The sequence below is a fragment of the Lotus japonicus genome, chromosome 4, assembly GCF_012489685.1.
Source record: "Lotus japonicus ecotype B-129 chromosome 4, LjGifu_v1.2".
NCBI classification, from domain to species: Eukaryota; Viridiplantae; Streptophyta; class Magnoliopsida; order Fabales; family Fabaceae; genus Lotus; species Lotus japonicus.
The window spans coordinates 5,013,472-5,040,700 of NC_080044.1; the positions used below are offsets into that span (position 1 = coordinate 5,013,472).

General features: G+C 38.8%; 1 protein-coding gene across 3 annotated transcripts; it reads left to right on the forward strand.

Annotated features, from left to right (window-relative positions):
• Positions 1 to 265: 265 nt before the first annotated feature.
• On the forward strand, positions 266 to 25,394 carry LOC130710805 (K(+) efflux antiporter 3, chloroplastic). Of its 3 annotated transcripts, XM_057560172.1 has the most exons (20): positions 266 to 418; positions 500 to 605; positions 1,075 to 1,443; positions 2,313 to 2,414; positions 9,957 to 10,037; positions 10,279 to 10,380; positions 11,068 to 11,145; positions 17,256 to 17,318; positions 17,538 to 17,594; positions 20,328 to 20,441; positions 20,545 to 20,646; positions 20,765 to 20,899; positions 21,405 to 21,586; positions 22,029 to 22,164; positions 22,512 to 22,589; positions 22,669 to 22,770; positions 23,242 to 23,403; positions 23,868 to 23,957; positions 24,056 to 24,217; positions 24,885 to 25,394. In XM_057560172.1, the coding sequence occupies exons 2-20, from the start codon at positions 570 to 572 to the stop codon at positions 25,143 to 25,145; spliced, it is 2,412 nt and encodes an 803-aa protein (XP_057416155.1). In that variant the 5' UTR covers positions 266 to 418; positions 500 to 569; the 3' UTR covers positions 25,146 to 25,394. The 3 variants fall into 3 exon arrangements, with proteins under 3 accessions (XP_057416155.1, XP_057416156.1, XP_057416154.1); XM_057560173.1 differs by lacking the exon at positions 9,957 to 10,037; XM_057560171.1 differs by lacking the exons at positions 266 to 418; positions 500 to 605; positions 9,957 to 10,037; ... (13 more) ...; positions 24,056 to 24,217; positions 24,885 to 25,394 and adding an exon at positions 3,044 to 9,378 and having other exon boundaries at positions 1,407 to 1,443.
• Positions 25,395 to 27,229: the final 1,835 nt, after the last annotated feature.

The window sequence follows — 27,229 nt, forward strand, 5'->3', positions numbered from 1 at the left end:
TGTGAAATCTAATGGTTGAAGTGGCAAATCCAGCTCTCTATTTAAGTGTATCATGTGATTTGTTTTTCTCAGATAGGTTACAAGTTGTTACAGCTTTCATTTTTGGATATTTTTGGATATGATGGAACTGAGAATAAAAGCAGGCACGCAATGGCCACGTGGATATTACGTCCCTCTCCGAATCTCTGCATTGTTTCTGATCCACGAGTACCACATCGGTGATGACTGATGACTTGTGGTGTGGCCAAGCATTCATTCACAGACACATTATATTAATATTATTATTATGCTTCGTTTAATATTCCAACTCCAACCTTATATTATCCATTCAAAATCAAAATCCATTCATTTTTCAACTTAGCTTTCGTTTCGTTTACTGCACAGGTTTTTCCAATGTTTCACACCTCATTTCCTACGTGTACGTGTTCATTTATCCTCCTCTATTTTCATATTGTTTTTATCTCTTAATTTCAATTCTAAATTGGGTGTCTATTGCCAGAAACAACAAATGAACTTCCCCAAATTGGGTTTTCTTGTTTCATGACCAATTGAGGAGCACTACTACCACTATGTTGGAATCCTTAGCTTCTTGTCAAAGCTTTAAGGTAACAACCTCTCGTTTCTACTATCGTTTGTTGAGTTGGTTTGTGGTTTTTTTATGCTGAAATGGGATTTGATAGATTACATCATTTGACTTAATCTTTGAAGTTGTTGTTCAATGTACTGCAATTTATAATTATATTGAGTGAAACAAACATTATAATGATTGTCCCTTACCAACAAGTCAGAGCACAACTGGTAGATAGTTGGACTCCTTAAACATTTAGGGTGAGGGTTCGATCCTGGGTAGTGTCTAGTGTGTATGAAGAATGATTTTTCGGGAGAGGCCTACCACTTAATATGACCTCAGGGACTTGAGAAGATTAGTCTCATGGTTCATGGTTGTCGGCTGTGGGGATAGCTTGGTGCATACCAAAAAAATAATGATTGTCCCTTAACCCCTTCCTTTAGCTTGTTGCATAATCTGATTCATATTCAAATAGTTGTGGCTTGTTCTGAACTATTTCCTTGCAGGGATATGACTTAACCAAACAAAAGAGTCCGGGTTATTCTCGTGCTAGAAGTTCTATGTTCATGCTTTATTCAGTTGACAAGCAATTGTCACTACTATCACACGGTGCTCGTCATGGGGTGTTTCATAGGCCTACTGTGTCAGGAAGTTTCATTGAAAGGAAGCCTCTCAGTCTTCCTCCATTTTCTGGTTGGAAAGGATTCCATTTCCCTAAGTATAGGCCGGTACGATGGGAGCGACTAAAGGCGAATGTAGCATATGATGTTGCTGATGCTGTTGAAGTCATCAATGATTTGGGATTGGACACTCTCACTTTCTTGGCTGTGACTGTCGTAATTGTGCCCACATTCAAGTCAATTAAAGCAAGTCCTGTAAGAAGATTTTGGTGTTTAACTTTTTTGATTTATTTTTTATAATTATGCTGTTACATTTATGATAATCTTATATCTCAAAAGTTGTAGTCGTAATCACATAATGCTGTGTTAACTTGGGGTAAATTCCTGTGTTAGTTTGAATTGTTCAAATGGAATAAAAGATTGTTGGGAAAACAGGTTGGACTGACGCAAGTGTAAGTTCATAAATTTCAATGCATAAAACTGAGAGGGAAATATATCGCTCGTCTGGAAAAACTTAAGCTTACTTCAGGAAACCTGTTACGCACACATGCACTAAGGAATTGTTCAAGTAAATGATATTTGATACAGACATAGGCATCAAGAGATGGGAAAGATTCTCAACTGAAGTTTATAATTTGAATAGCTACAGATTGGAGATACTTCAATTTACAGCAAACCCCATACCTATTACCGAATGTCATTTAGATGTACTTATACTCCAAAATAACTAATTAGAAGTTTTAATCTTCATGTTATATTTACAAACTCTGCTCCGGAGTTTTTTTTTGTTTTAATGAACTAATTCCCATCAGATTAAATGAATACTCATTGTCATCATTGTCTTTAATAAACAAATTATGAAGTGAATTTTACTATTCTTTGAAGTTGACATTACAGTTCTGTGAATTGAAGATGTCTAAATCTGTAGTTAATTGAAATTTCAAATTTGTGGTTTCCATGCAGAAATTAGTTTAGATTTATTTTGAGCTGTGAAAGATTATTTCCAATTTCATAGTATAGACATGCATGTTGGATCTCATTCACATAATGGTAGAATTTGATTCAGTTTTATCCATTCATTTTTGTATCTGTAATTGAAATAAATTTGATGGCTGTATTTTCAGATACTTGGTTTCTTCTGTGCTGGGGTGGTACTCAATCAGTTTGGTTTAATTAGAAACATCACAGATGTTAAAGCTTTGTCTGAATGGGGGATCCTTTTCTTGGTAAGATAAATCTCAGTGAAGACGCCTGCTACTCTTTATTTATTAATTTATATTTTGAATTTGGTTGTCACCGTCAAATGTATGTATCATTGGAATTTGGAACTATGAAACATATACCTCACATATTTTACCATGTTATTCTCTACTTCATAAGAACTAGTAGTCCAGACTGAAATCAATATCTAGTTCTTATCATTTACTATTCTGTGTTTTCATCTGTTTATAAAGAGATATTAGAAGCAGGGACGGACCCAGGTTACAAGAGAAAGGGGCATTCGCCTCCCAAAAGAATAAAATCTGTTTAATATATCTACTGTAATGGAGGTAGTTTCCCCCCAAACAAGAAAGAAAAAGGTTACACTCTTACAAAAGAAAGTCACTCAACCAATTTATACATTTTTATTTTTTATATGTCAGTAAAGAAGTTGCGTAAAGGAAAATGTTGTTATCCAATTATTAATTATAAAAATGAGTCATTATTGGTTTTACTGAACATGTATTAAATATTCGCCCCCGCTAGTTATTTTTTCTGGTTCCTCCCTTTAGAAGGATACTATACTGATATACTCTATAGTTAGAATTTGTTAGAGAGGCAATTCAAAATGGGATTTTAACACATGATGACGCAGGGCCAAGAATATGGAAGGTGTACTCTAGAAGGGGGCAGAAGGAATCTATTACTAACTAACAGAATGCACACCTGGCAGAGAGAGAAAGAGAGCAGAGGATTGTATTTAGATTTGTTATAAGAAGGTAGTTAGGGAGGGGTAGAGAGGTATCTCATTGGATAGCTTTTAAGTGTAATGGATAGGAAGCACTGAGCTTCCTATAAGGAGCTACGCTCTGGTCAGTAAAGGGATCCATTCCCCTTCTCTGTAATTCTCCAAATCTATCAATAAACAATCATCTTTCTCTTACTTTTAAATTCCCAGTTTGCTGTTTTCATTGTTGGGCAAATTGTTTCCTAACAATTTTGGTCCGACCTGCCGGATACTTCTGCACCGGAACCAGTGGATGCCACCCAGGAAGACCAGGGTTGCAGTCACGCAGATGGAGGCCAAGATTGATGCGTTGGAGAGTGAGCTCGCCGCGATGCGCACCGCTTTGACGGCGGTGACGTCGGCGATGAAGGATCTACCCACGACGCTTGTGACGATGGTCGAAAGAGCGGTGGGGAAATCAGTCGCCATTGATGGGGATGACAGCGACAACAGACCAGATCGTGAAGTTGGGGGAAAAACCCCGGAATCAATAGGAGGAAAAGAGATGGAATCGGTCCGACCAACACTGAACGGTGAGGCTCTGAATGAGTTCCGTCAATCAGTCAAGAAGGTGGAGCTTCCAATGTTCGACGGAAAAGATCCAGCGGGATGGATCTCACGCGCAGAGATCTATTTCAAGGTACAGGACACTTCCCCTGAGGTCAAGGTGAGCCTGGCTCAGTTGAGTATGGAGGGAGGAACCATACACTTCTACAATTCCTTGCTGGAAGCTGAGGAGGAGCTGACATGGGATCGACTCCGAGATGCGCTATTGGAGCGATATGGGGGCAACGGCGACGGCGATGTCTATGAGCAACTTTCGGAGCTCCGGCAACGTGGCACCGTGGAGGAGTGCAGCACGGATTTTGAGTATCTTACTGCCCAAATTCCCAAACTCCCGGAGAAACAATATCAGGGTTATTTTCTGCACGGGTTGAAGGAAGAAATAAGGGGGAAGGTACGGAGCTTGGTAGCTATGGGAGGAATCAATCGGGCGAAGCTGTTGGTAGTGACGAGGGCGGTGGAGAAGGAAGTGAGGGGAGAAGGAGGAATGGGCCAAGTGAGAGCAACCCGGTTTGGGGGAATTGGGCCCAGACCCGGGTATAGTGGAGCATCTAAGGGTAATGGGGCTGATTGGGTCTGGGTTAGAGGAAACAAAGATGTGGGCCAAAACACGGGCAAACCCAATCCAAATTCCCGTGGAGAGCAGACAAAAACAGGAGGAGAGGCTCGTCGGGTTGGATCTAGGGACCGTGGGTTCAATCACTTGTCTTATCCCCAACTGATGGAGCGGAGGCAAAAAGGGCTGTGCTTCAAATGTGGAGGGCCATATCACCCAAATCACGTTTGCCCCGACAAACACTTGAGGCTGCTAATTCTGGAGGATGAAGAGGATGAGATTGATGAGAGTAAAATCTTGGCAATGGAACTTCAGGAAGAAGAAGAAATCCAGGAGGGTGAGCTTAGCTTAATGAGTTTGTGTGAATTTGGCATGAAAAATGGAGGGATTCCGCGAACTCTGAAGCTTAGTGGTACAATTAATGGTGTCCCCGTGGTGGTGCTTGTGGATAGCGGAGCAACCCACAATTTTGTGGATTGCTATTTGGTACAGAGGCTTGGTTGGGAGGTAGTTGACACGCCGAGAATGACCGTGAAGCTAGGAGATGGGTTCAAATCTCAAGCTCGAGGGCGCTGTGCTGGTTTGGAAATTGATTTTGGGGGCTATCAACTTCAATGTGCTCCGCAATTGTTCGATTTGGGAGGGCCAGATATTGTGCTGGGAATTGAATGGCTCAAGACCTTGGGAGACACGATAGTGAATTGGGAAACACAAGTTCTGAGTTTTTGGAGCAATAAGAAGTGGGTCACATTACAGGGGATGAGTAATGGGAAAGAGCAGATTGAGGCGTTGCAAAGCATTTTTTCCAAGGGTGAAAGGGCACCTGGGTTGCTGGGAACCAGGTACTCGGAGAAGCTTGGCAACCCGCTGTCCGGAGACACTACCTCGTCGCAGAAAAAGGAATTGAATGATCTTTTGGACAGTTTTGAGGAAGTGTTTCAAGAGAAGCAAGGTCTACCTCCAGGAAGAGGCAGGGAACATGGGATCACGATCATGGAAGGGAAAGGTCCTGTGAACGTTAGGCCGTACCGTTATCCTCATCACCAGAAGAACGAGATAGAGAAGCAAGTTAGAGAGATGCTCGCAGCAGGGATTATAAGACAGAGCACAAGCGCCTATTCCAGTCCTGTAATTTTGGTCAAAAAGAAGGACCAAACATGGCGAATGTGTGTCGATTACAGGGCTCTTAATCGTGTAACCGTGCCCGACAAGTTCCCCATACCCGTGATTGAAGAATTACTCGATGAGCTCCATGGGTCAGTATTTTTCTCTAAGCTCGATTTAAAATCAGGGTATCACCAAGTTTTGCTCAAACCTGAGGACATTCACAAGACAGCTTTCCGGACCCATGAAGGACATTACGAGTACATGGTCATGCCATTCGGGTTGATGAATGCCCCTTCTACATTCCAAAGCCTCATGAATGAGGTATTCCGTCCTCTCTTAAGGCGCGGGGTGCTGGTGTTCTTCGACGACATTTTGGTCTATAGTAAGACTTGGGAAGAGCACATGAGGCAGCTGAAAACAGTTCTGGGAATTTTGCAGCACCACCAATTGACAGCAAACAAGAAGAAGTGTCAGTTTGCGACCAAATCGGTGGAATATTTGGGCCATTTGATTTCAGAGGAAGGAGTTGCGGTGGATCCTGGCAAGATTGACAGTGTGAAATCGTGGCCAATCCCTAAGAATGTAAAAGGAGTGCGTGGCTTCTTGGGACTCACAGGATATTATCGCAAATTTATCCAGAATTACGGCAAGATAGCAAGGCCATTAACGGAGCTCACCAAGAAGGATGCATTCAAGTGGGGAGAACAGGCGCAATAAGCCTTCGAGGAACTCAAGGTAAGACTCACCACTGCTCCTGTATTAGCGCTGCCAGACTTTACTCAAGAATTCCGTCTTGAGTGTGATGCGTCTGGGGTTGGAATTGGAGCAATTTTATTACAGGGGCAGCATCCAATTGCTTATTTCAGTAAAGCTTTAGGGCCCAGGAATCTTGCTAAGTCCGCATATGAGAAAGAGCTAATGGCAGTAGCTCTAGCAATTCAGCATTGGAGGCCTTACTTGTTGGGTCGCAAATTTGTGGTTTCGACGGATCAAAAGAGCCTTAAGGAATTCTTACATCAGAAAATCGCTACTGGGGACCAACAGAATTGGGCTGCGAAGTTGCTGGGCTATAATTTTGACATTGTTTATAAACCAGGGAAGACGAATCGCGGCGCAGATGCTCTGTCGCGAGTAGAAGAAACAGGGGAGTTGTGCCCATTGTTGTCTTATCCACTGTGGGAGGAACAGAAGGTAGTTCAAGACGAGGTACTAAGTGATCCCAAATTGAGCCAAATTATGCGTGAAGTGGCTCAAGATCCTCTTTCTCATCCTGGGTATCGTGCGAATCAGGGTACACTTTTGTATCAGGGGCGTGTGGTCATTTCCAATACCTCTTCTTTGATTCCGAAGTTGCTTGAGGAGTTCCACACTTCTCCACAGGGAGGGCATTCGGGATTTCTGCGCACTTATCGTCGAATTGCTGCAAATCTGTATTGGAGGGGGATGACGAAGACAATCCAAGACTTTGTCAAAGCATGTGATGTGTGCCAGCGCCATAAATATTTAGCTTCTTCTCCAGCAGGGCTTCTTCAGCCATTACCAATTCCTGAGCGTGTTTGGGAAGATGTATCCCTTGATTTCATTACTGGTTTACCTAGATCCAGGGGGTTCGAGGCAATCTTTGTAGTCGTCGATCGCCTCACAAAGTATGCACACTTCATCGCATTGAAACATCCTTATACTGCTTGAAGTGTGGCTGAGATCTTTGCAAAGGAAGTAATCCGTTTACACGGGATTCCTTCGTCAATCATAAGTGATCGTGACCCTTTATTCGTGAGCCATTTCTGGAAGGAATTGTTCCGATTGCAGGGGACTCAGCTGAAAATGAGTTCAGCATATCATCCGGAGACAGATGGTCAGACGGAGATTGTTAACCGTTGCTTGGAAACATACCTGCGTTGTTTTGCGGCGGATCAACCGAAGACTTGGGCTTCGTGGCTTCATTGGGCGGAGTATTGGTTTAATACTTCATACCACTCTGCCACACAGCAAACTCCGTTTGAGGCAGTTTATGGTCGGAAGCCTCCGGGAATCAAGCGTTGGGTGCTGGGAGAAACTCGTGTGGGGGCTGTTGAAAGGGATTTGCAAGATAGAGATGAGGCGCTGCGTCAATTAAAACAACATTTGTTGGTGGCTCAGGAGCGGATGCGCGCGCAGGCGAATGCAAAACGCAAGCATCAAGAATTTGAAGTTGGAGAGTGGGTTTTCGTCAAACTCCGAGCTCACCGTCAATTGTCTATGGCGAATCGTGTTCATGCCAAGCTGGCTGCGCGATACTTTGGTCCTTATCCTATTGTGGCTCGTGTGGGGGCGGTGGCTTACCGGTTGAAATTACCTGAGGGAGCACGTATTCATCCTGTTTTCCACATATCCTTGCTTAAGAGAGCTGTTGGTAGTTATGCGGAGGAGTCTGAATTGCCTGAGCAATTGGACGGAGAAGAGTTGCCTTCAATCCAACCAGCGTCAATTTTGGCTCATCGTGACATTCTGCGTCAGGAAGAGAGTGTTCCACAGGTTCTAGTACAGTGGCAGGGCAAAACACCAGAAGAAGCTACATGGGAAGATGTTACAACAATTCGAAGTGAGTTCCCAAGGTTCACCCTTGAGGACAAGGTTGAATCTTCAGGAGGTGGCATTGTTAGAGAGGCAATTCAAAATGGGATTTTAACACATGATGACGCAGGGCCAAGAATATGGAAGGTGTACTCTAGAAGGGGGCAGAAGGAATCTATTACTAACTAACAGAATGCACACCTGGCAGAGAGAGAAAGAGAGCAGAGGATTGTATTTAGATTTGTTATAAGAAGGTAGTTAGGGAGGGGTAGAGAGGTATCTCATTGGATAGCTTTTAAGTGTAATGGATAGGAAGCACTGAGCTTCCTATAAGGAGCTACGCTCTGGTCAGTAAAGGGATCCATTCCCCTTCTCTGTAATTCTCCAAATCTATCAATAAACAATCATCTTTCTCTTACTTTTAAATTCCCAGTTTGCTGTTTTCATTGTTGGGCAAATTGTTTCCTAACAATTTTTTCATAGACATCGCCGTCGTCGTTGCCCCCATATCGCTCCAATAGCGCATCTCGGAGTCGATCCCATGTCAGCTCCTCCTCAGCTTCCAGCAAGGAATTGTAGAAGTGTATGGTTCCTCCCTCCATACTCAACTGAGCCAGGCTCACCTTGACCTCAGGGGAAGTGTCCTGTACCTTGAAATAGATCTCTGCGCGTGAGATCCATCCCGCTGGATCTTTTCCGTCGAACATTGGAAGCTCCACCTTCTTGACTGATTGACGGAACTCACTCAGAGCCTCACCGTTCAGTGTTGGTCGGACCGATTCCATCTCTTTTCCTCCTATTGATTCCGGGGTTTTTCCCCCAACTTCACGATCTGGTCTGTTGTCGCTGTCATCCCCATCAATGGCGACTGATTTCCCCACCGCTCTTTCGACCATCGTCACAAGCGTCGTGGGTAGATCCTTCATCGCCGACGTCACCGCCGTCAAAGCGGTGCGCATCGCGGCGAGCTCACTCTCCAACGCATCAATCTTGGCCTCCATCTGCGTGACTGCAACCCTGGTCTTCCTGGGTGGCATCCACTGGTTCCGGTGCAGAAGTATCCGGTAGGTCGGACCAAAATTGTTAGGAAACAATTTGCCCAACAATGAAAACAGCAAACTGGGAATTTAAAAGTAAGAGAAAGATGATTGTTTATTGATAGATTTAGAGAATTACAGAGAAGGGGAATGGATCCCTTTACTGACCAGAGCGTAGCTCCTTATAGGAAGCTCAGTGCTTCCTATCCATTACACTTAAAAGCTATCCAATGAGATACCTCTCTACCCCTCCCTAACTACCTTCTTATAACAAATCTAAATACAATCCTCTGCTCTCTTTCTCTCTCTGCCAGGTGTGCATTCTGTTAGTTAGTAATAGATTCCTTCTGCCCCCTTCTAGAGTACACCTTCCATATTCTTGGCCCTGCGTCATCATGTGTTAAAATCCCATTTTGAATTGCCTCTCTAACAGAATTTTATTTATTTCCTTTCACCAGGTGCCTGATGGATGGAGTACATGAAGAATGTCTTAGAGTTTTGTTTAATATGGTTTTATATCCCTTGACCAGAGAAGGCATCTCCCCTGAATTTTTCTTTCTGGGACTCTGGTGTTGCAAATTCTGAAATTTTCAAATAGAATTGTTTCAAACCAATGTTGAATTTGTCTTTGTTCTTGTAATCTTAATTTCCATCTGTATTGGTTGCTTTTAATTTCTATGTAGCTCCCAAAATTCAGTCATTAACCTAATTTATTTTACTATTGAAGGTTCCAACAGTAAATTGCATGAAATCAACCGTAGCAATAGCACTTCTGCTGTCATATTTATATATGTTGTAAGGCAAAACATGCACATTAAACTATGATTGGAGGTTTTGGATGAACCTTTTAAAACTCGGAAGTATACGTATGAATAACCTATATGCTTGTCATGGGAACAACCCTCAGCAAAATTTCTGATAAACATGGTGTATAAATGCTAAGGTAATGCTTCTTTCTTTTCAGCTGTTTGAGATGGGCTTAGAACTTTCACTGGCACGTCTGAAAGCTCTTGCAAAATATGCCTTTGGAATGGGATTGGCTCAGGTATTATGCTTTGGGAGTGATAATGAGAATGCAGAGAGAATTTCTTAAGCTGTTTCATTCAATTTACTCATTCTGTAACCTCTTCTATGTTGAAAGATCATAACTTCAATGATTGCCTTTTTTCATTGATATATTATCTAAGTTATTCATTCTATATAAAATTTCTACAGCTTGTAAGGAAAGTACTAATTCTAACATTTTTCTTGTCCTGACTTTAATTTCATTTAAACACTTTTTGAAGGTTGTACTATCTACCTTAGCGTTTACTGCTTTTGAGCTTCCAACAAATGGGGCTATTGGAACAAAAATTTTGCAATTCCTTTTCCACTCGAGGCCTGATCTGGTGAGGTCTCTATATTAACATTTTTATCTTTGTTTCATGTTTGTAGTTTTTCATTATTATAAATTTCAATCATTCTGGTGAGAGACAGAGGCCCAAATTGCAAACACTTTCAAATGAGAAATTTTATGGGTATCATTTGGGGGTAAACAGGTATAGGGGAATTGGAGGTCATGGATTAATGTTAAGCTTTTAGCTTTTGTGAGATGTAACCCACTTAATGGGATAAGATTTTTTTTGTTGTTTTTCTTGTCTGCTTGTGATATAGCCGGTTTACAAACTTGCATCCAGCTATCAGTCACCCTGACCATTAGCCACTTTACTTCATTAATCTACTTCAGCGCTCTCACAAGATATGAAGTGTCTTTAAATGGCTCATGTCTCATGACATGCATTCATGAGTTTATATACTATGGAAGTAAGATGATAATGCTACTTGATACTTCATTCCTTTATAGATTAAGTATGACAACCATATATTCATAAAATGAAAAGTTAAGACTTTTGTCGCTCAATTACTGTTCCTTATAATGCTAGTAATTTAATGTAGGCCACTGGTTTGCTATGATCAATAAATAGGATTATTTACTTTAAGGTGCTTCACTTTCGAGGTTACCTTTTAAGTTCTGGTGTGTATTTGAAGAACTTCATTATTTTAGTCTTTTATTTATTTTGAAATCATATTCATAGGTGAACATCAGAAGTATCGACGAAGCTGTAGTGATTGGTGCTGCTCTCTCTCTGTCATCTTCTGCATTTGTTCTACAGGTATTTGTGATTTTGAATGCCCATTTGAAATTTGAAAATAAGCAAGGCTAATCCCAGCACCTTGTTTGTACAAAAAACATGATGTATCTATAATAATTTTACTTATATTTCTCTTTTTATTTTTGCATACCAATAAAAAGAAATTATATTACTTTTTTTTCTTCCAAATTTCCAATAACTAGGAAACTTCTTATTCGTTAAAAATACATCAAAAGAAAGAATGCACGTGACTAATAAAAATTAATTATTTACATGACATGATAGATATCTTTATCTCAGCAGAAGATTCTGGTCATTGTTTTAATATACTAACAAATATAACTAGTTTGGTAGCTAGAATTCTTTGCATCCTTCTTCTCTCCTTTACAATATGTTCGTTGTTCATTTGTGATTGTCATTTTCCACATCATGTATCCATTTGCTTCTTGTTATTAAAAGTCTAGGTCAGAGAGACTTTACAGAGAGAAATGTGAAGCTGAAAAACTGTGTTATTCATTCTGATTGTGCTTATAGCACGGGCTTGACTTCTTACAAAAGCCACAAGCAGTTGTTATTTGCTAAACAGATCCTAACTAACTTGCAGCTCTACAAACAGCTCTGCCTATAACTGACTTTAGTAATAGGGAATGGTGAACGAAGAATTCACAGAAGAAGGCAACAAGCCAAGCATCAGTGAACCAAAGCCTCACATACATGTCTAACATTTCCCTACGAGGGTGGTTGAGGGAAGAACCACCTCCTGAGACCTTCTCGTGCAAACTGTTAGACACACTAAATTAGTGAGAGTTGGTTAATTAGTGGGGGGTTAGAGAGTGAGGCATGTTGCCTACAAATAGAAAGTTTAGGGTAAGTATTGTTATCTTTTGGATCATTTGGGGTTTGGTAATGTCAACAGACTGTGAAATAGAGCATTTAATGCTCTTAATTAGCAGTTATATTTTTGTTTGTATATAATTATGTTGTTTCCTGTTTGTACTTAGTTTATTTTAGGTAGTTTCTTATTTTCATTCATTCTCCCTAATTCTCTCTTTAGTCAAGGATTTCCTTCTTTGACTTTGATCAATCACATTATGTAATTCCCTCTATAAGAAGAGGAATCCCTGTACAGTTTTTCATATCAATAATATTACCAAATATTTCAACTTGGCATCAGAGCAAAGATCTCTGCGCATCTGATTTGCATCCATGGCTGACAGTTCCTCAGCCAGCGATGATCAGAATACGGAGGAGATTGTGGTTCCCAAAGTCTCGCAGCCTCCAAGGCAGGAGCAGCGAGTCCTGTTCGGCGAATCTCATTCTGTGCCTCCAAGGCAGGAGCAGCGAGTCCTGTTCGGTGAATCTCATTCTGTCCAAATCACCACTTTTCGACTCAATGGGTCGAACTATTTCCGGTGGTCCCAATCTGTCCAGTTGTATATTCGTGGCAGAGGAAAACTTGGGTATCTCACTGGTGAGAAACCCATGCCAGATATTGCTGATCCACAATATGCTGTTTGGGACGCTGAAAACTCCATGGTGATGACATGGCTGGTAAACTCCATGGAGGAGGACATTAGCAGCAATTACATGTGTTATTCCACAGCCAAAGAGCTATGGGATAGTGTCACGGAAATGTATTCAGATCTTGAGAACAAATCTCAGATCTATGAACTCACCTTGAAAGTCAGAGAAATTCGGCAGGGAGGTAATAACGTGACAAAATACTTCCACTCTTTGAAGCGAGTTTGGCATGATCTAGATCTCTTCAACACTTACAAGTGGAACTCTGCAGAGGATGCCAAACACCATCGACAAACCGTGGAAGAAGGTAGAATATTTCAGTTTCTTGCTGGTCTGAATGAAGAGCTAGATGAAGTTCGTGGCAGAATCATTGGGAGAGCAACCTTACCTTCATTGGGTGAGGTCTTTGCTGAAGTTAGAAGAGAGGAAACTCGCAGAAGTGTGATGATGGGAAAGACCAAAACGGATGCACCTCCTTCTGAGACCAATGCTCTTGCTGTAGAAACTGTTGCCCTTAAGACTTCTACTAACCAGAAGAACTTCTCAAACCGCTGGTGTGATCACTGCAACAGACCCGGTCATACTCGGGAAAGTTGCTGGAAAATTATTGGGAGGCCAGCACATCTAAAGGGTGGCAAGTCAGGTCCTAAAAATCAAAAATCTTTCCCTACAGCTCATGAGGCAGAAAAGACTTCCTTGAAAAAGGAACAAGTTGAGGAACTCATAAGGTTGTTAAATTCTAATTTTTTATCTGGTACTCCTAGTGGTTCTGTGGCACAAACAGGTAATTTTTCTACCCCTAGCTCCCTTAATTGCACCTCAAATATTCATGCACCATGGATCATTGATTCAGGTGCTTCAGATCATATGACTAGCCTTTCTCCTTTATTTAAAACCTATTCTCCTTGTTCTGGAAATGGAAAAATTAGAATTGCAGATGGTTCTTTTTCCGCAATTGCAGGGAAGGGGAAGATTACCTTATCCAATAACATTGACTTAGGAAAAGTTTTACATGTGCCCAAACTATCTTGCAACCTTCTTTCTATTAGCAAAATCTGCAAAGATTCCAATTGCAGTGTGACATTCTTTGACACTCATTGTGTTTTTCAGGACCGGATTTCGGGGAAGATGATTGGCAGTGCTAAGATGAAGGATGGACTTTACTACTTTGAGGATACTTTCAGAAATAAAGCAGCTCAGGGTCTTTGTGGTATGAGTTGCACCTCTGTTAGGGACCAAATAATGCTCTGGCATAACAGACTAGGGCACCCGAATTTTCAATATCTTAGGCATTTGTTTCCAGATTTATTCAAAAATGTTAATTGTTCTTCTCTTGAATGTGAAAGTTGTGTTCTTGCAAAAAATCAAAGAGCTCCTTATTATTCTCAACCTTATCATGCATCTAGACCTTTTTACTTAATCCATAGTGATGTTTGGGGGCCTTCAAAAATTACAACTCAATTTGGAAAAAGGTGGTTTGTAACCTTCATAGATGATCACACCCGGTTGTGTTGGGTCTACCTTATGCATGAAAAATCTGAAGTTCCTAATATATTTAAAAGTTTTTCACAAATGGTAGAAACTCAATTTGATACAAAGATCTCCATTTTGAGGAGTGATAATGGAACTGAGTACTTCAATCAAAATCTCAATGAGTTTCTGAAAAATAAAGGCATTCAGCATCAATCGACATGTCCAAATACTCCTCAACAAAATGGCACCGCTGAAAGAAAAAATAAACATCTCCTTGAAGTAGCTCGTGCCATTATGTTTGAGAGTAATGTTCCAAAGTATTTGTGGGGAGATGCTGTCCTAACAGCAGCCTATCTTATAAATAGAATGCCCACTCGTGTGTTGAATTATCGCACACCTTTGGAAAATTTCAAAACCATTTTTCCAGCATGTCGATTACATACTGATATGCCTTTAAAGGTGTTTGGTTGTACAGTTTTTATGCATAAACCTTCCACATCTCGGTCCAAACTAGACCCAAGGGCAGAAAAATGCATTTTTGTTGGTTATTCTCCAAACCAAAAAGGATATAGAGTCTTTAATCCTATCACAAAGAAGCTTTGTGTTAGCATGGATGTTACCTTTCTTGAACATCAACCTTTTTTTCAAAAAAAATCCCTTCAGGGGGAGAATAATAATGTGAGTGAAGACAATTTTTTGCATGAACCGCTGCCCATTCCTATTGTAGACACAGGGAATACAAATTTTATTGATGAATGCAACAAGGAAGAACATGTGGAAACAAGTTCTGAAATTTCTAAAGAAAATCTTATGCCAGACTTAGGTGGAGCCCAAACAGAGAAAGAAATACCACAGTCAAAAAAGGAGTTCCATGTTTATACTCGGAAGTATCCTAAAAGGACCAAAGACCAATCCATCATCTCTGCACCAAGCCAACCAGAAATCCCGGAAGAAGGCCAAGTAAGAATACCACAAGAAATTCGAGGTAACACTGACATTTTCACTTCTACTATTGAATTACCCATAGCTATTAGAAAAGGAACCAGAACCTGCACCCAAAAATCAGAAAAATCTAGCACAAACCATCCCATTTCCCAATATGTTTCCTACCAAAATCTTTCACCGAATCACAAAGCTTTTACCTCTAAAATAACAGATCTGTTTGTGCCTAGAAACATTGAGGAAGCACTAGATGATCCCAATTGGAATTTAGCAGTCTTAGAAGAGTTGAGTGCACTGAAAAAGAATGAAACTTGGGAAATAACAGACCTACCACGTGACAAAAAACAGGTGGGTTGTAAGTGGGTATTTACCATTAAGTGCAAGGCCGATGGAAGTGTAGAGAGGTACAAGGCGAGATTGGTGGCAAAAGGGTTCACTCAAACTTATGGAGTAGACTATCAAGAGACGTTTGCTCCAGTTGCTAAACTTAACTCTGTTCGGATTCTTATATCCCTTGCTGCAAGTTACAACTGGCCTTTACATCAATTGGATGTAAAGAATGCTTTCCTGAATGGGGAGTTAGAGGAAGAAGTGTTTATGAGTCTTCCCCCCGGATTTGAAGAAGAACTTGGAAGAAATAAGGTGTGTAGACTAAAGAAGTCATTATATGGGCTGAAGCAATCTCCAAGAGCATGGTTTGAGAGGTTTGGAACAGTGGTAAAAGGGCTTGGATATATCCAAAGCCAAGCTGATCACACATTGTTCTATAAACATTCAGCAGATAATAAGGTTGCTATCTTGATTGTATATGTTGATGATATTATTCTGACAGGTGATGATAGCTTGGAACTCAAAAATCTGAGGGAGAAACTTGCTAAAGTTTTTGAAATCAAGGAACTTGGCCCATTGAAATACTTCCTTGGAATTGAGTTTGCAAGATCAAAGGAAGGTATCTTTATGAACCAGCGAAAGTATATTCTGGATCTTTTAAAAGAAACAGGATTACTTGGATGCAAAGCTGTAGAAACACCCATGGAGCCCAACTTAAAGCTGCAACCAGCTGAAACAGAAAATATGGTGGACAAAGGAAGGTATCAGCGACTAGTGGGAAGGCTAATATACTTATCTCACACCCGTCCAGACATTGCCTTTGCTGTAAGCATGGTAAGCCAGTTTATGCATGCACCAGGTCATGAACACTTGGAGGCAGTTTTTAGAATCTTAAGATACTTGAAGGGATCACCTGGGAAGGGGCTTCTTTATAAAAACCGTGGGCACCTTCAGGTAGAAGCCTACACTGATGCAGACTGGGCAGGGAGTGTGACAGACCGAAGATCAACATCAGGCTATTGCACCTTTGTTGGAGGAAACTTGGTTAGTTGGAGAAGTAAAAAACAAACCGTTGTAGCAAGGAGTAGTGCAGAAGCTGAATTTAGAGCAGTTGCTCATGGAATTTGTGAGGCATTATGGGTGGAAAAGCTTCTACAGGAATTAAAGGTTTTCAATTCTCCTCCAATAAAGCTTTATTGTGACAACAAGTCTGCAATATCTATTGCACACAACCCGGTCCTACATGATAGGACCAAGCATGTCGAAGTTGATAAACACTTCATCAGAGAGAAGATAGAAAGTGGGCAGATTTGTATTACATATGTTCCCACTGCAGAGCAATCGGCAGACATCCTAACCAAAGGATTACCCAAGAAATCCTTTGACAACATAACTAGCAAGCTGTCTATGGAGGATATCTTTAGGCCAGCTTGAGGGGGAGTGTCAACAGACTGTGAAATAGAGCATTTAATGCTCTTAATTAGCAGTTATATTTTTGTTTGTATATAATTATGTTGTTTCCTGTTTGTACTTAGTTTATTTTAGGTAGTTTCTTATTTTCATTCATTCTCCCTAATTCTCTCTTTAGTCAAGGATTTCCTTCTTTGACTTTGATCAATCACATTATGTAATTCCCTCTATAAGAAGAGGAATCCCTGTACAGTTTTTCATATCAATAATATTACCAAATATTTCAACTGGTAACTAGGGAGAGTGGCTGAGTCTCTCCAATTACTCAGCCACCTTGTGCTTTACATTGAATATATCCAGTTCCTAACACAAACAATCTTGTGCATGAAATCATTGTGATATGTGACGGTCAATGCGGAATATGTAACTTATCCAGCATATGTATATATTTGTAGCTTCTTGCAGAGAAAGGTGAGCTTCCTACAAGATTTGGTTCAGCAACTCTTGGAATACTTCTTCTCCAGGTTTTTGCCTTACACTCTTGCTTGTTTACACTGTCTTCAGTCTTCAAGTATGTAGTTATTCACTTATTTGTATGAAAAATGTACTTTCTAGAAGCTATTTATATTTTAGTTTACCTGTTGATATCTTCTGATATACCCTAGTAGATCAATGAGTATGATGTCTGTAAAGAAAAACTTAGATGCAATTAACATTGTTCCTTTTCTGCTTGCTACCTCCAGGACTTGGCTGTTATCCCTCTTTTGGTCATACTTCCAATTCTAGAGAGCCAGGTGAGATGTAAGCTATATATAATACTAACATGTATCTCATGCTTTCTTTTCTTAATTTAACACTGCCTTTCTGATTGCTTCTTTATGAACTGATGGGTAACAGTTTTTAGGTTTAGAAGTCTAAATCATGCTTTGAATTATGGCTAATATTGTCTAGTTATCAACTATTGTATGGCCCACCTACAACTTGGAGATACATGCAAAAAGCACTTTTTGTTTGATGGTGATAGTTAAACTGTTTGAAGTCGGACAAAGAATATATATTAATATCTGGGTCTATGAATTTGGGCTTAGTAAATGTGCTGATCTTGTGTGTAAAACACATCTAATGACTACCATTTGTCACTCTGTACGTGAAAAGTTGTAGCATGGACTAATTACTGTCAGTTTTGTGGAGACTGAGTCACTCACTCATAAACTTCTATCATGTAGCTTAAAGAGTAGTGACAGAATATGTATCACAGTATTAGTATATGAACGTATCTATTCAAGATATGATTAGATTCTTTTAGGCTTATATGTACAAGACTTGTACTATACTTATACTCATCCCAATATGAATATAATACAAAAGTTGGAAGGCCAATAAAGTCCACACATCTTATTTCTTCTAGTTCTCTCTCTCTCTCTCTCTCTCTCTCTCCCTGTCTCTCTCTCTCTCTCTCTCTCTCTCTCTCTCTCTCTCTATATATATATATATATATATACATAATGGTTATGGTAACTCTTTCAATTTCGATTGAGCCTAACTCGATCCATACGGTGATGATTGCCTTTTTACTTTGGCTATATATTTAGTCAATGTGGGAGTTTATTATACCCCTGTCACACCTGCGGTTTGACATCTATGGAGGTTGTAGACTTGATATTCCTGGGAGCACCCTCACAGTCTCGCTCCCAGAATGGGCATCTAGAATGTAGGACATTTTTCTCAGAATGTCGTGGGGCCAAATTGGCTTTATTAATTTTTTTTGGAATAGTCTCAGTCCAGGTTGATTCTTGAACTGAACTTTTGCAATTGTCCCATCACGGGTACCCTAATAAAGGATCGATTGTAGCCTCTAATATCATCTTAGAATTTGGTTGGACCTTATTCAACCACAAAAGCGATCTCATATGGTGAGGATCGCTCATCCTTTATTAGTGCTACTTTCGCCATATTTCTAGTCAATTTAGGACCTTAACTATAGCAATGTACAATCCTTGACACGGTAATGATTGGTCCATTGTTCGATATAAAACCAATCATAAGCTTCTAACAGCTGAGCTGAGTTGAGCCTCTTACATGGTATCTGAGCCTCTGCAATGAGGTGATCTTAGGGTAGACGGTCCTCGACATTGATGCGGACCAAGTATTATTAGGTCTAGAATTACCCAAGTCTATGTAAGGAGGGTTAGAAAGGGGAATAACCAAAGTCCCCCACTCAGGATAACTGCCTGGCTGAGCTGGCAGTATCTTCAGCAAGGGAAAAGGAAAAAAAAATATGAATAATGCAAAAAAAAATAAAAATTACTAAAAAGGGGTAAAAAAAATGGTATTTACAGGAATGGTGTGTTTTTGGCCAGCTGGGAGCTTGTGTGGCAAGAGGGTGAGATTCGCTCCACCCAACGCGAATCCAAAGCATTGAATTCGCCCCACATAAAACGCATGCAAGGCATCATCAATCCGTCAGAGAAAATTCGCCTCAAAGAAAACGAATGATGTTTGTAAAGGATTCGCCTCATACCAAGCGCATCCCTGTCATGTACTGCAAAGCCAAGGAATCAGATCCCACCTTGGGAAACGAAGGAATCTCACTGAATCTAGCACATGGAATTCGTTTCATATAGGGCGAATCCATATGCATGCGTTTTATGTGGGGCGAATTCAGTGCTTTGGATTCGTGTTGGGTGGAGCGAATCCCACCCCCTTGCCACACAAGCTCCCAGCTGGCAAAAAACACACCATTCCTGTAAATTCGATTTTTTTACCCCTTTTTGGTAATTAATTTTTTTTTCCGCATTATTCATATTTTTTTTTCAGGGAAAAGCGTGTGAATGAGTAAGGGAGTGAGGATATAAGCGTAGAGTAAGAGAGAGAAAGGGTAGGCAGAAACATTTTTAGGAACTGGGGTGGTAGAGGCAACCTCTGAATTGCCTGAGAGTATTCTACATTTAGTTGTATTTCCTTCAAGCTAAACTGAGAATTCATCTCAGTTCTATCAGTATAATTCACAAAATAGTAATACAATTCTACTTTTCTTCTATATTATGTCTGTTACCTATCAGACATGCATAGGGGATGAGAAACTTCCACGCCAAATCCTGGAAAGTCATATTGTTGAAGATGTAGAACCCTTCAGTTGCCCTGAAAAATTCTATATTTAAGAAAAAGCTTCTTTGTATGTATACCTACATGTATGTGGGTGTGTGCGCACAGCCGCGCACATCATATTACAACAATGTGCTAGTTGTTCTTTTTTGCTTTCTACATTTAAATGGTAAGATTTCTTACTTCTAATATCATAAGGTATTATTTGCGGCTATCTGACTTCAGCAACTACTATTGAAAATTTCCCTTCTCACATTCTTTTGCAGCTACTGTAATTTTAAGGATAACAATTATGTCATTTTGCTTGACTACTATATTTCCTATAATTAATTGAATTAGTTGTTTTAATAATCAGATCTATCACATCAAGCTATTAGCTATGTATTGATTGTTCACCCTGTCCTTTCTTATTTTCATTCTAGAATATGTCTGCGGAAAGTGTTTGGCCTATGCTTGTTCAAGAAAGTTTGAAGGCATTAGGTGGATTGGGTCTTCTTTCTCTTGGGGCAAAATTTATTCTCAGTAGAGTTTTTCAGGTCTGTATGGAATATATTTAACAAAAGGTATTTTGTTCGGAAAAAAAGTGCCCGAACTCTTTTTTGATATGACTCTAGTCAGTAAACTGTTGGTGAAATTCAGATTGTTGCAGATACAAGGAGCTCAGAGGCTTTTGTTGCTCTTTGCTTGTTGACTATTGCTGGGACTTCACTTGTCACACAGCATTTGGGCTTTAGTGATACGGTTGACTATTTTCCAATGCATTGAGTTTTAATTTTTGGTTGGTTATGGGATTGTGGTCCTGTGGAGAATCCTTAAATTGAATATCTGCATGACACTTGTATGTAATGTCATGATGCAGCTTGGAGCATTTTTAGCTGGGGCAATCTTAGCAGAAACAAATTTCAGGACCCAGATTGAAGCTGACATAAGACCATTTAGAGGCTTGCTGCTTGGATTATTTTTTGTAAGTACGGGGACTTCAGTTGACATGCAGGTAAATAAGTATGATTGTCATTTGTGATAGACGTCATTTTGTCTTTCTAACCACCATTATTTGTTAATGGGACTGTTCTGTGTGACCTACAAAGTTTAATTATCAGATTCACCAAACTAGATATTGTAGTGGCCCAAGATATTGATCACTTCTTGTAAAATACAACATACTGAAAGTGTACTTCGGGTAAAGTCAAATTGAATTTATAATTCCAAAGTAATTTGACTAGTGTTTTCACGTTATTCAATTTTAAGAAAAAAATTCCCTGCGGGAATGATGCCCAACCCAAATGATTTACTAGTTTCGTGCAACTGGAACCCATCAACCATGAATTTATGTATTATGTATTACGATTTTGTTTGATACATGCATTGACGAACATATATCTTAACCAGATTGCATTTTGCATCAAATTGGGAAATGTACCCACCCTGGGTCCCCGTGTGAAACTACAGATAGAAGTCTTTTTACACCTATATATTTATTATTACATTTTGTGTTGCAGCTCCTATTGCGAGAGTGGCCAAATGTACTTGCACTCTTGGGAGGTTTAATTGCTATCAAGACATTGATCATAACTGCAATTGGTCCTCGTGTTGGGCTTACTTTACAAGAAAGTGTAAGAATAGGATTTCTTCTATCCCAAGGAGGCGAGTTTGGATTTGTAGTATTCTCTTTAGCAAATAGGTAAGTAAGCATTGACCCTAATGCATTGATACTCTTTGGGTGAGAATATTACTGTTAGAAGTCCCACATTGGCTAGAGATAGAGCCAAGATAAGCTTTATAAGGGTAGTGCAAACCTCAACTCTTGAGCTAGCTTTTGTGGTTGAGTATAGGCCCCCTAATTTCTAATATGGTATCAGAGCCTATCCTAGATCCATTTGTTGTGGAGACCTCCCATTATTGGGCCACCCGTTGTTAATTCCACGTTCCAGTCTGTTCAATCCTGGACGTGAGGGGGTGTGTTAGAAGTCCCACATTGGCTAGAGATAGAGCCAAGATAAGCTTTATAAGGGTAGTGCAAACCTCAACTCTTGAGCTAGCTTTTGTGGTTGAGTATAGGCCCCCTAATTTCTAATAATTACAATAGATTTTAATAATAAAAAAATGTGGCTTCTTGTAAGCAGGCTCGGGGTACTTCCACTTGAGCTCAACAAGCTGCTCATAATCGTTGTTGTATTGTCAATGGCATTAACCCCAGTTCTGAATGAAGCTGGAAGGAGAGCTGCTAAATTTATTGACGAGAAATCAGAAATTGAGAATGTATGACTTTTTCTGATATTTATAATTTTGGAAGTTTTATGCGTACAATGATTGTGTGATGGTGAGTACTCATGGCCATGGCGGATTACTGGTGTATTTGAAATAAAATGTCTTGCCTAAGAAATGTAACTAAAAACCCAAAATTAAAAAAAGAAAATTGCTGTATTATTTGTAGGTCACTTAGGCTCAAATTCATGCTCTGAATTTTATATATCAATTTCTTTTCACTTATTTTTTTATTAGCTTAAAAAAGAATGTTACTTGAAAATATACTTGTGGCAGTCTTTTCTATGTGATTTTTATTTTTACTGCAAGTTTATGTTAGCTGAGTATTGAGTTTTTTACAGAAACAAAAAGCTTCTGAGGTGGTTAACTTCAATGTTAGTGAACCTGTTGTTATCCTTGGATTTGGACAAATGGGTCAGGTAGATCAATCAATACATAGTAAAACCTGTCATTTATGGTTCGATTTCTGAATTTTTACCTTTTGTTCTTTGTATACAGGTCCTTGCCAATTTCCTGTCCAACCCATTGGCTTCAGGTGGAGATAGTGATGTAACAGGATGGCCTTATGTGGCATTTGATCTTGACCCCACAGTAGTAGAGGTCAGTGTACTTGAGCATTTTCATGGCTATTGTCTGCTATAGTATGTGCATAGGACATTTTTGTTTTCCTTTTCCGATGAGTTATTTAAAATTCTCAAGTAGAACTCTGCTGTTTAGATTAGAATATCTCCATTTTGGTTGAGATCTCTCTGATGCCTTTCATGACGCTTGAAATATTAAGACACTTCTTTGTATGGACAAATTCTCGATTTATATTTTCATCCATTATCCAGTTTTTTATTTTTTAAAAGATAAATAAAACTACACAGATTTGTGTATAGTTTGAGATGTTAAGTCAAAGTTCCAATTGATAGTTGGCTCACCAACCCATCTTTGTGTTCTTAGCTTTTCCTTTTCTTTGTTTAATTAAGACAATGAAAGCACTTTCATGCCATTTCTTACCCTTCATATTGAAATTTCTTTTATCCACCATTCATTTAACTGAATCTCCCATAATTAACTGATGGGCAGGGAGCTAGAAAACTTGGTTTTCCTATTCTCTATGGGGATGGATCACGTCTAACCGTTCTTCAATCTGCTGGTATCTATTCTCCAAAAGCTATTATGGTTATGTACACTGGGAAGAAGAAGACAATTGAAGCTATTCAGAGGCTACGAGTGACATTTCCTGCAGTAATGATCTTTTGCCCTTCCTTACCCTCACTTTCAGCTCTCCCTTCTTATCTCAACTTGTTATGCATGAGAGCATGTATACGCATAAGAGGGAGAGATAAATGGGTTTTTTCTGATGAATATAAACTATGATAGTATGATGTGACCAGCTCTATTTCAATTTGTTTCATAAAATGAATGGTAATTCACCCCAATAGCTCTATCTCATGAAGCTTACAAGATTATTTTATGTCTATTTGGAAATTTCTTGTAAACAGCATACCGTCACTTTTGCTCACACACAGTTATAAAGAGAAGAAAATGGTTTATGGGGCATTGTAATTTGTAATTGTACTCGTTGGGTATTAGGGGGAAGTTGTCTTATAAACTTTTACCTATTTGTTTATTTTATTTTATTTTTTCCTTCCTTTATTTCTGTCCTCGTGTCTTGGTTTCGTTGTTAACTTTATGATGAAATTCCTCAGATCCCAATCTATGCTAGAGCTAGAGATCTCAAAAATCTTTTAGAGTTGAAGAAAGCAGGTGCAACGGATGCCATTTTGGAAAATGCAGAGGTCATCAATAATTTCTTTCTTGGTTGTTTGAGGTTACAACAACCATTGCTCAGTATTTCATTGGAAACTATAATTAAATAGTAAGTTTCTTCTTGCAGACTAGCTTGCATCTGGGTTCTAAGCTGCTGAAAGGCCTTGGAGTAATGTCTGATGACGTAGCATTTTTGAGCCAGCTTATAAGAGATTCCATGGAGATACAAGCTGAAGAAGCAATCAACCAATCAGAAAATCGTGAATTAGATAAAATGAAACCGATGCAGGTACTTCGAAACAATGATTTGGCTTTGGATAAGTGTTTATGGTTGGTTTTGTGTGAGAGAGCTGAAATGTAGATTTATCCGAATTTAATTGAATATTGGGAAATAGGAGAGAAGTTGTTCTAATTGCAGCAGTGCATAAAAAGTAATATCTTCAACACCTAGGATTTATTTGCATTGTATGGTGTATGTTGATAAGTCTTTATAAAAGGTAGAGCAATTCTTACCTCTGAACTAGCTTTTGGGTAGAGTTAGTCCTAACCCAAATTTTGAGAGTGGCATATGGTATCCCTCCTCATGTCTAATTGGAATATAGCACATAGTCTTTGCATTTTTCACTTCGAATGTTGTTACTTTTCTCCCTATGTTTCTCAGTTGCATTCTGAAAATCTTTGGGCAAAGAAAGTAGTTGGAAGATCTTTGCTATTGTTTGTCTTTCATTAGGTAACCCTTGACATGATAAATTCCAAATCTCAGGGCGGGGGGGGGGGGGGGGGGAGTCCATAAATGTCATTTACCTCCAATATTTTCGTCATGGAACAAGATTTCAAGATAACTTTCTCATATCATGCACTTTTTCTCCAATTTGAATTTTTTTCTTCATAATCTTTGTGACTGGCATGGCTGTAATAACCTGTATAAGAAGAAACTGATGTGTTTATATTGTAAGGTGAGAGTTTCTGACTTCAAGGAGACACGTGAAACAACTTCAACAGAATATGAATTATCAGTGCTGAACCGGAAAGATCAAGCTTCTTTGGATATAATTCAGAAGGAAGTAGATCCTGATAAACAAGATTATGCATTAAATCAAGCTGTTAAATTAGAAGGAAATGGTGTATTACGTAGCAAACAAGGTGCTGAAGAAAGCTCAATGGTTGGATCTCAAGATGCTCTAGGACAGAAGAATCTGGTAGACGAGGAACCCTGAGAATGTAGATAGGGCTTCTCCCCACTAATTTTGCTCCTCTAACCCCAAAACTTCTGAAAGATTTTCAAGAAGTTGTCATTTTTATTGCAGAGCTAACATATATGTATAGGAAACATCTCAATTCAAGAGTTTGTAAAACAGCATCATTCCAATGCTTCACTTATATTCTTTGAAAACCACAAAATGTATAGTAACTTAACATGATGAAAATAGTTTGTTTCTTGCAAGATAAACAGTCCAATTTATCAACCTATGGAGTCTACTCCTTTTTTTGGGAAAATAAATAGTCATCTCAACGACACGTAGAAATAAACGAACCTAGAACCACATGTCTAAGAGACTCGAACCTTTTACACTCACCAACGCTTTGTTGGACGTTGGTGTCACTCTTCCGGTCTTCCCTTTTATTTGCACTTTGAGTGACTTTCTCTCTGTCATGGAGAGGATTTTTTGTGAGCACATGATCAAGTTGTGCCTCACATGTCAAGCTTTGATTAAGTTAATGTAGCGCTTTTAGCCTTTTAGTGGCAATTTATGGACAACAAACAAGTTGAGGCGCAAGCTGCTGCTCCTCCTTTGCTTTTTTTTTCCTGACTCCCTTCCCTCCTATTTAACAATTGAGTAAAATACACTTACCCCCCTCAAGGTTTGCTAGAAAAACACTCCACTCCATTCTTGTTCAAAATATACACTCCACCCCATTCATTTTATCATGTTAACTTCATCCAAAAGATGCTAACGGAATATTCCATTCAAATCAAAATTATTTAATGTAAACTTATTTTTTCATTTCTTTTTTTTTCTGGTTATTTTTTATTTTATTTTTTTTCAAAAAAAAACCTCACTTTCAAATAAAAATCGTTAAACGTCAGTTCCATTAAAAAAAAAACATTAGCTTTAACAAAAAAGAATATAACATCACAATTACTAGTAATACCCAGTTTATAAAGGATTTTTATAAATAGTGAATTATATAAAAATATTTCGAAATTAATTTCATACTAATTAAAATTTCACCAAATAAATACTAATTAAATTTCTTTTTCCTATATTTATAAAAAAATGTTGCTTATGAATTCATTGAGTAATGTATGGATATTATTTAATAAAATTCTCTTATCATATATCAATAACATCCTTCATTTTCAATTACTAAAAGTAATATATACTTTAACATTTAACATATTATAACCAACGCGATCATATTATCCAAATTAATTAATTAATTACAATAATAGTATAACTTTATATTCTTTTATGGAGTGGAAGTTTAACGTACTTTTACCATAAGTTTTAATTTAAAACTATTTCATACATATTTATTCTTGAATTATTTTATAAAATGGTTACTTTATATACTAGCTCCAACAGTATGTAAGCATTGAGAATATTTGTTTGGTCAAATATTAGAAAGTGACGTTTTTTTCTGAAAAAAAAAAATAACCAGAAAAAAAAAGGAAAAATAAGTTTACATTAAATAATTTTGATTTGAATGGAATATTTCGTTAGCATCTTTTTAAATGAGGTTAACTTGATAAAATGAGTGGGGTGGAGTGTATATTTTGAATAAGAATGGGGTGGAGTGTTTTTCTAGCAAACCTTAAGGGGGTAAGTGTATTTTACTCTTAACAATTTAATACTCATGTCTTTTTAAATACTCCCTCCGTTCCTATTTAACTGTCCAGGAAGAGAAGAAACACATATTAAGGAGTGTAATTAATTTCGTTGGTTTTCATAAAAGTAGTATTTGTTTTTCATTTTTACCCTTTAGATTGCATTTTATCTTTCTTCATTTATTGTTCTGATAAGGGTATTAGTTGTAAAAACATCATTTAGTGCTCTCTTGAAATGCTAAATGAACAGTTAAATAAGAATAAATTATTTTTCTCAACGTGGACAGATAAATAGGAACGGAGGGAGTATGAATTAAAACTGCATGTTAAATAGTCACTTTTTAATGGGTGCCATAAGTGGCAAACAATCCAATTACAAACCCACCAACTTCAAGATGCTGATTTCGTCTCTCCCGTAGTACTCATCACTCAATACATCTCCTTCATAAATATTCAGTTTTATTCCGTCGG

Bases quoted from the DNA above. Each gene is read 5' to 3' on its own strand.
- LOC130710805 (XM_057560171.1), top strand. From the start codon at position 3,429: ATGCCACCCAGGAAGACCAGGGTTGCAGTCACGCAGATGGAGGCCAAG.